The sequence below is a fragment of the Equus asinus genome, chromosome 3 (genome assembly GCF_041296235.1).
Source record: "Equus asinus isolate D_3611 breed Donkey chromosome 3, EquAss-T2T_v2, whole genome shotgun sequence".
Classification (NCBI taxonomy): domain Eukaryota; kingdom Metazoa; phylum Chordata; class Mammalia; order Perissodactyla; family Equidae; genus Equus; species Equus asinus.
Window position 1 is genome coordinate 160,073,244 of NC_091792.1, and position 9,135 is coordinate 160,082,378.

Genomic DNA, 9,135 nt, shown 5'->3' on the forward strand with positions numbered 1-9,135 from the left:
TTGTCGATCTCGTTGGCCCCGGGATTGCTGGTTCGGATCCCGGGGGCGGACATGGCACCGCTTGGCAAGCCATGCTGTGGTAGGTGTCCCACGTATAAAGTAGAGGAAGATGGGCACAGATGTTGGCTCAGGGCCAGCCTTCCTCAGCAAAAAGAGGAGGATTGGCAGTAGTTAGCTCACAGCTAATCTTCCTCAAAAAAAAAAAAAAAAAAAGAATGAGGCAGTTCTCTCTGTTCTGCTGTGGAATAAGGTTTATTACTGAGGAGGAAAAAAACAAGGTGAACAGTATTGTTGTAGGATCCATTTGTGTAAAAATGCATGTGTTATAGATGCTTAGAAATGTTCTGGCAAGATATGTGCCCAAATAATGACTAGTGGTTGCTTCTGGGGAGTGAAGCTGGGGTCAGGGGAGCCGGTGAGAGAAACAATTTAAATTTTCATTTTATTTCCTTCTGTATGATTGTTTTTTTGTAACCGTGCACATTTTTGTTTTTGTTTTAAAGCAGTTAAGAGAATAATAATTCAGGCTTCCCTTAGTTTAATATGGCACAGTATTTCATTCCTGTGGTGAGAAGGTTCTAGGTTCCTGGTCCTCCTCACATGCATGCAGGAGGTGAGCAGGAGCTCGTGCTGAGCAGAGGCCATCTCCTTCTCCTGCCACTTCCTCCTGGGGGAAGCCCAGGCTCGTCCCTGACTTTTCTGAAGCTGTTTTCCCATTGGGAGGATGGATAGGTTCACTCTGCTCCACCCCACTCATGCACTGAGGAGATCCCTTTGAAAATGGGAAAGCACAAAACTAAGGCCTGGTATAAGGCAGCTTGAAATTTTAAGGACTTTTTTCTTTTAAAGAAGTAATTGGAGTTGGATGTATTAGTTTTCTAGAGCTGCTGTAACACAGTACCATAAACTGGGTGGCTTTAAGACAACAGAGATTTAATCTCTCATAGTCTAGAGGCCGGGAGCTAGAAATCAGGCTGTCAGCAGGGCCACGCTGTGGCCGAGGCTCTGGGGCAGGATCTTTCGTTGCTTCTTCCAGCTTCTGGTGGCTCCGGCGTCCTACATGCATCATTCCAGGCTCTGCCTCGGTCTTCACAGGGACTTCTCTGTGTCCATCTGTGTCCAAATTTCCCTCATCATATAAGGACACTAATCCATCCTAATCCAGTATGACTTTGTAGCTGAACTAATTACATCTGCAAAGACCCTATTTCTAAATAAAGTCACAGTCCCAAGTAGCAAGGATTAGGACATGGGCATACCTTTTGGGGGCTACCCACTGCAGTGGAGTTTCTACCCTTCCTATCAAGAAGTGTTTGGAATTGCCACACTTGGTAATTTGATGATGTAAAATCTGAAATTATGAACTTGCTCATGAAAATAGAGTTTTACATGAAGTTTCAGGTAGAACATTATAGGCTAAAAACTCCAAAGTTAATTATTAGTTCAAAAACTGACCTCGAATGCATGTGTTTGTTATCTAGTGATGGGGTATCTGTGCTGGATTTTCTTTTGCTTTATGAACATTTGTTTCTGACATTGCTTCTTTTAATCAAATAAACTATGCTTTAAAATTTTCCACTTAGGAAATCGAGAGACTTTCTGAACAACTGGAAGAGAAAGAGAGAGAGACACAGCAGCTGATGAGCCAGCCGGAGCACGAGCGAGAGAAGGAAGTTGCCCTGCTGCGGAGGAGCGTGGCGGAGAAGGAGCGGGCCCGGGCTGCGAGCGACGTTCTGTGCCGCTCCTTGGCCGACGAGACCCATCAGCTGCGGAGGACTCTGGCGGCCACTGCCCACATGTGCCAGCATCTGGCCAAGTGTCTGGATGAACGGCAGCGCGCACAGGGGAATGCAGGGGAGAAATGCCCTGAGGTAGGCCGTGGTGTAGGCAGGTCGTGGTGAAGACCCAGGTAGGGCAGGAGGCATCACCTGCAGACCTCTGGATCCCTTGGCAGTCATGGGGATTGGGGCACCCAGAGCCCACTTCTCTTCTCAGTAGCTGAGAGTCACCTATTGGGGCAAAGCCCACCCATCCATGGGTTTCTTCTAGAATGGGGGAACATGCAAAATGCAGCCGGAAAGCAGGGTAGCCCACTCCACCAGCCCACTCCACCAGGGCCTGAGGCCGATCCTGTGCCCAGGTGGGAATCCAGCACTTTGGTCTCATCAGCCTTAGCTGAGGACGAGAAGGCAGAGCTGGGGCTGGGGGGGTTGCCCTGAGTAAGTGCTGGCACACTGTTGGGCAGACTAGGAAACTGCACAGAGTGAGGTGAGGGGCAGCGCCTTCAAATGCCACATGTGCAGGGGCCAGGCCCCAAACTGCCAGGACTGTGAGTGCCAGCCTTCTGTGGGCTCCGTGCTGGTGTGCCCAGCTGTGGGTCTCCTGCAGAGCTGGAGCTGCCAGCTCTGAAGCTGGCTTTTGGGCACGTTCACACTAGCAGCATGGTCTAATACCACTAGGAGACCCGGTCGTCCCTGGGGCTCCAGCCCTCTCACCAGCAAAGTGAGGATGTAGAGCCCCTCCACCTGCTCGAAACTGTGACCCTGCCAGGCGCTGTGGAGGGCAGGGCCAGGGGCCAGTGGGCCAGGTAGCAGGTGTGCCTCCATAACAGGTAGGATGTGGGCTGTGGCTCTGTGTACGAGCTGGTGTGGGAGGAGAGACAGTGGGGGTCTCTGCATCAGGAATCCCATAAGGGTAGAGTCGGGAGGGTGGCATACCCAGGAAACTAGGGGACTCTGGGGGGTTGTCAGGAGGAGGAGCAGGGAGAGCTGCCTTCCTTGCCCATCTCTTCCACCTGACCCAGCCTGTCCACGAGGGGCAGACAGGGAAAAGGCACGCAGTGCACACCTGGCCCAGGTTACGTGCTGGGCCAGGCTGGGGCCGCACTTGACTCGCTGCCTCGCGCAGGGCCTCTCACTCAGGCCCTTTCCAGGCAGTCCTCTGAGGCTGCAGAAACGCGCTCTGGGGTGGACGGGCCACCCAACTCCTTAGCAGCAGCTTCACTGGAGAGCCCATCCTGGGGAGAACCTCAATCTAGAACGCCTGTCTCAGTTGGGTGGATTCCACGAAAAGGGAAGCTCAGAAAGAACACAAGTTTATTTCAGAAACCAAAAGAACAGTGCTGTCGGGCAGAGGCGGGTATTCTCATCTGATTTTGAGTCACTGTGTCATTTCCCTCTGGGGATTTGAAAGTAGCCACTTATGATGGTCTGCCTGGGGTGGGCGTGGAGCCAGTGATGGGAGGCAGGCGGCTCTTTGCAGTCTCTAAATCAGCGTCACTTCTCAGCCTTGAACTCAGCTGAGTCACCCGGGGCTTCCCAGTGCCTACTGGGTTAGGACATGCACTTCCTTTGTCATTTGAGGGGAATTCTCAAAAATAATACCACCAATATACAGCCTGCAGTACTGTTAAATGCACTGAGTTTCTAGGATTCAGATGGACTTTTTATGAACACTTTTCGGTCAGCTCTGCCCCCCGTTGTTAGGGTTGGTTTCGGATGTGGCTTCTAGGCGTGCATCCCCTGACTCTGCATGAGGCATGGGTCAAATTGCCGTAGACGGAATCACTGAGCTTGACCTTGATTGTCTGCGGACCTGACAGTGTTGTGGGCTCAGAGGGAGGTGAGCCAGGTCCACGGCCAGGCCTGCCCCTGGTGGCTCTGTGGCCCCGGGCTGGAGCATTCTCTGGTGTACGACAGCATTAAGCTTCCTGCCCTCCTGACTCCGGTGATGGTGGAAAATCTCCGGTGATGAGAATGTGGCCTGGCCCCAGCAGGGGCTCGGCCTGGGCGGGGCGCGGGTGAGCCGTCCCCCGACCTTCCCGTGGTGGTGAGTCCTTTCTTGTCTCTGCTTCGCTTCTCTATTGAATGGTAGCTGCCGTCTGCTGCCTTGTGGGATGTGATGACCATCTTCAGTCTTCAGGTCTGGCTTCCTTCACTCATGCCGCACATGCCAGTCACGTTTGGTGATTTGGTGTCGCTCTCTGTCCTTTTCTTATGCAGCCAGAGTGTACAGGCGGGGATGCCTCTGTCCAGGCTGTTATTGAGAAGTTACAGGAAGAAAATCGACTGTTAAAACAGAAGGTGACTCATGTGAGTATCTGTAACATTTCATTCAAGAAGAACTGTCCCCCTTACGAGCTGTAAGTGAGGGACCTTCCCTTGGCCATGCCCAGGGGTTGCCCCAACCCTCAGGCCCCTTTCACTGATACACAGAGTCCCCAGAGACCCAACCTTCTTGCCTAAAAGGACGTATTCATTCTCCATCCCCTCAAGTTAGTTCACATGTCAGTGAAGAAGGTTCAAGAATTACTCTCAAGTACAGCTTTTAAGGCAGGAAAACTGCCCCAAGTCCACTCAGTTTAAGATGGTTGCTTGTGGCCATCATCTCGTGTCTCAGGTTTGTGTGGTGGTCTCAGTGTCTGCTCTGCACAGAGCAAAGTGAGGCAACTTCCATTGAAGGGAAACTCACGCAGCTAATAACTGCTAATCAATGGCCTCAGAGGGCCGCGTCGGCTTGAGAGCAGATCTCCCAGCCGCCTTCACCGTGAGCTTTCTGGCTTCATCTCCTCAGGTAGAAGACCTCAACGCCAAGTGGCAGCGCTATGACGCCAGCAGGGATGAGTACGTGAGGGGGCTCCACGCACAGCTGAGGGGGCTGCAGTCCCCCATCGAGCCCGAGAGATCCTCCCCTCCCGAGTTGATGAGGAAGGAGATTTCCCGGCTCAACAGACAGGTGGAGGAGAAAATGAACGATTGTGCAGAAGTGAGGCAGGAGCTGGCGGCTGTGAGAAGGGCCCGGGACGCGGCGCTGGAGCGGGTGCAGATGCTGGAGCAGCAGGTGTCCGCCCTCGGGCTCTGGGGAGCCCTGGTGACAGCCGCCTGTGGTCCCAGGGCAGGCTGAGCTGGGGGCTTGGTGGCACTGGGAGGGCAGCACTGGGCAGGCGGTGGTCATGGGGCGCGTGGGAGGAACTGGGCGGGGACTGTCTCCTTCCTTGAGCAGAAATGGCACGACGGTGTCGTTGTGACAGCTGAGTGTCTGGTCTCCTTTCAGATTCTCGCTTACAAGGATGACTTCACATCAGAAAGGGCAGATCGGGAACGGGCTCAAAGCAGGATTCACGAACTCGAGGAAAAGGTGGCGTCCCTGCAGCACCAGGCCTCCTGGAGACAGGTAGGGCGAGGGGCTCTTCTCTTCTTGTCTAGGCTCAGCGTCTCTGTCGTTTTTCTTTTCATGAATTTCAAGCCCCTCTGCGTCTGCCAAGACCCTGATTTCCGCGATCCTGCGGGCCGCCTTGCCTGGTCTGGGGCATGGCAGAAACCTTCCATTTGTACTGTGTGTGTTTGTAGAGGAGGTTGGCATGGTGACAGCAGAGGTGGCCATCCTCAGGGCCTGTCCTGCCTTCTCTGCTCGCTGTCATGCACCCAGAGAGCACGTCCAGGGCCTGGGCTCCTTAGTGGGAGCTTCTTTCATCCATGTCCCCTTCTTGCCGTGAGGCGGGAACCCCAGTTACTCCACCATACAGATGTGGACTCTGAGGCCCCAGGTGTCTAGTGACGTCTCTTAGCTCGCAGCCCCTGTGCGTGGAGACCGGCCTTGCAGGCCAGTGGGCCCTGCAACCCCTCTGGGCTCAGTGCTATCCCCATGATGGGGGCTGCTCCTGGCATGAGTCATAGCTGATGTGGTTTCTCACCATGGCACCCAAAGGCCTCTTCCGTTCTCCTTCCTGGATTGGCTCGGTGCTCTGCAGAAATCCTGGGAGACCTTTGTTTCTTAGCCACTCAGCGAGTACTTTAATACCTTAATACCTTCTGCCCTGGAATAAACCCTGAGCCCCCCTCAAAGAACTTCCGTTCTGACCTGGACTGGATAGCCCTTGGGCATCGACACACCCAGGACGAGCAGGGACGCTGAGCTGACCTCAGAGCTGTCCCTCTTGGTTGGCCTGGGGGCAGTGGGAGCTGCCCACATTGCCCCCCATCCTGTGTGGCCAAGAGGCCTAATTGGTGGCTTCTGCCACCCCCCTGCATGAGGGATACAGGGGAGTCGTGGAGGACACCCTTACTTCCATGCCCTTGGACCGAGTCCACAGCAGTGGGCCTGGACACAGCCAGCCTTTCCTACTCATGGGTGAAGTGGCTGGGGACCACGGTGGGGCCTGTGTCCCCCCAAGTCTGCAGGCTGACAAGGAGGTGCCAGAGGGCCTCACCAGCCCTGCTAGGACCTGCCCACTGTCCCTCCAGCCCCAGCAGCCTTCTTGGCATCCATCATGGATTTCTGGAACTCCTAAGGCCCTGGGACTGCAGGCCATGGTTGGGGTTCCTCCATTGTGTCCCCGGGCAGGGATGGGGCACCCTTCACGGCTGTGTATGCCGGTTTTCTGGGATTTGGTTTTGCTGGTGGGCTTTCTGGTCTCTGTGACTGCAAGAAAGTGTGTGATCCTGGATTGAAAGGTAGTTAACGATGCAGTCGTGAGGATGTTCCCAGGCAGCATCTGAATGACTCAGGGCCAGAGGAGTGACCACAGCCAGTTCCAGGCCTGGGGGGCACTGAGGTGTTTATGTTAAGTGGCCTCTGTGTCCCTTTCAGCTGCCGCCTGTGGTCCCTCAAGCAGTGGGAGCACTTTCTGTTGCTCAGGCCCTGGGTGACATACCAAGGGAGAGTGGTGCTGAAGGTGTGGGTGCGCTGTAGGCTCCCTGCGGAAAACCCAAACTCAGATGTGAGGAAGAGGCACCAAGGCCAATGGGGATGAAGTTCCCAAACAAGTAGTGATGGGCGCTGCAGGCCCCAGTGCTTCCTGACTGACGTCTGGGGCACTTGTGCCAGGCTGTGCCAGGGGCATCCCTTGCTGCCGCTGGAGGCCCCACAGAGGAGGTGCAGAGTGGGGCTGGGATACAGTTTGGTCGGCTCTCCACACTGAGCTCTGCCACAGCCTCTCCACGCAGAGGCGCTGGGGCAGGTTGTCGGGGGCTGAGGGTCCACTCGGCCCTTCCGCTGGGGGTGGGCTGCTACAGTCCACTTGGGCCTCTTCCTTCATGAGCGCCCAGAGAGCATCTGTGTGGTCTCTTCAGTTGTTCATTCCTCGTCTGGGCTCTGGGCCACAGCAGGAAGCAAGGTGAGGGGTGCAAGTCCCACTCAGGAACAGAAGTGTCTTTAGTTGCTGGAGCCCGAGACCTGACTTTGTAGCGTCGGGTGCAGCCCATGTAAATGGACCCTTGCTTTTTTTCCAGGACTCCCGAGACCCAGGCTCCTGCCGGATTCACCCTGGGAGCAGAATACCCAAGGACTTAGAAGCCAATGCTTTGCAGCTTGTGGTGCCCAGTGACCGGAGGCCTGGGACTGGATCCCAGTGGCTGGAACGCCCCGGAGCAACCCAGAGAGGCCAGGGGGACCTTCAGTGTCCTCACTGCCTACAGTGCTTCAGTGACGAGCAGGGCGAGGAGCTCTTCAGGCATGTGGCTGAGTGCTGCCAGTGAGCCCCGAGGCTGGGACCGCCTGTGCCCGCGTGGCTTCTGAGGGAGCCTGGCCCTGGGGGACAGAGGGGGTGCTTTCAGCATGTAACACTGAGATCCCCCTTGATCCTGGCCCCCAGAACAGGCTGGGGGCATCCTTAACAGGACAGAGGGAACTTCCAGCAGGGCTGGAGGCAGAAATGGGGGTTGAGAGCATCTGCACACAGGAGGGCCCAGCTTTGCTTCTGGTATGCAGTTTGGAGCCCCAGGCTGTTGGGCCAAGGCCGGGAGCAATCTAGTGTGGGAATACTTACGGGTCAACATGACAGCCCTGACCAGCCTGCACCTGGGGATGCTGCAGCTTGCTGGAAAGAGGTGCTGCCCACAGGAACCACTTGTGGGGTCCCCAGGGTGGAAGCCCCACCTCATTCTGTAGAGTAAGGTGCCTCTCCCTGTGGACCAGGAGGTTTGTAGAACTGAGCACTGCAGCTGCACATTTCATCTGGGGGCCTGTCTCAGCACAGAGCCATGTGTCTGCACTGAACTATGTTGCATTGCAATAGTGTTTGTCATGTATCCAGAAGTTAAAGCACAATTTATTTCACATTTAGTTATTTTTATAATAAATGCACTTGCTACAGTGACTCTTCTGAGAATGCATGTTGGGCCTGGGGTGCAGGGACCCATGGTATTTTCAATTGGGCAGGAGTTAGACCAGCTGGTGAAGAGAAACACTTCTCCTGTTTGCCACCTGCAGACAAACAGGGCACCAAGAAGAGGTGTTGGTGGGAGTCCAGCCGGGCCTGCCTGTCAGGGGTGGCATCACTGGGCAGCAGCCCAGCGTTCTGCCATTGGCCTGTTTCAGCCCTGGCCCAGGATGTGAAGTAGAGGGCTGGCAACGAGGTGGGAGAAAGCAGGGACCTGCTGAGAGCAAATTAGAACCACGCCGAGCAAGGACTGCCTGCATGGGCCTGTCACTGCGTCAGGACAACAGGAGTGACCAGGCCAGAGGGGAGCTGTGTGCTGTTTCTAGGAAGCCTGGGGCATTCTGTTAAGTGTCTGCCATGGTTAGCTCGTTTAACCCTCGCAACAATTCTAGGAGGTAAGTAAGTAAGTATTACTGTCATCTTCAACACAGATGATGAAGATGAGGCACAGAGGGTCACATGGTGGCTAAGTGACAAAGCTGGGATTTGAGCCCAGGCCATCTGGCTCCTGGACCCACTTCGCACAGTCTGTCTTCTCCGTGTGAAGTGGCTGCTCTTAGCAATGTGAAGGGTTGACGTTGGTGCACATGCTGCCCCTCTTGCCTGGAGCACTCTCTGACCCTTTGTCTTGGGTTCAGTCCTCCTCAAGCGGTAGTTCAGGTGTCCCCTCTGTGGGATTTCCAGTCTCTGTGCCATGGGGTGGGTAGAACACCACCAGCAGAGCGCCTCCGTCTCACGGACCTGAGCACTAGACATAGAGGATGGGGACAGCCCAGAGCAAAGGGGGCCACACGGGGAGGAACCCGTAAATCCTTGGCTGACCTCCAAACTGTGCATGTTTAGAACGAGACTCCGAGTGTCCCAGGGAGAGAACAGCTGGAGGCGGAAAAAGCTGAGCCGAGATTTCCACAGCTGTCCACTTCAGGGTAACGGAGTTTTGAATTTGAGTCCTTCAAGGTTAGAGGGGCTGGTAAACA

General features: G+C 55.1%; 1 protein-coding gene across 1 annotated transcript in view; it reads left to right on the forward strand.

Moving 5' to 3' along the window:
• Positions 1 to 8,095, forward strand: part of TNIP2 (TNFAIP3 interacting protein 2) — a 32,824-nt gene extending 24,729 nt beyond the window's left edge. The window contains exons 2-6 of the mRNA XM_044767945.2: positions 1,584 to 1,871; positions 4,002 to 4,091; positions 4,573 to 4,839; positions 5,053 to 5,172; positions 7,230 to 8,095. Coding sequence (XP_044623880.2) covers positions 1,584 to 1,871; positions 4,002 to 4,091; positions 4,573 to 4,839; positions 5,053 to 5,172; positions 7,230 to 7,475 — 1,011 coding nt within the window. The 3' untranslated portion in view covers positions 7,476 to 8,095. The remainder of the gene's footprint in view (positions 1 to 1,583; positions 1,872 to 4,001; positions 4,092 to 4,572; positions 4,840 to 5,052; positions 5,173 to 7,229) is intronic.
• The last annotated feature ends 1,040 nt before the right edge of the window (positions 8,096 to 9,135 follow it).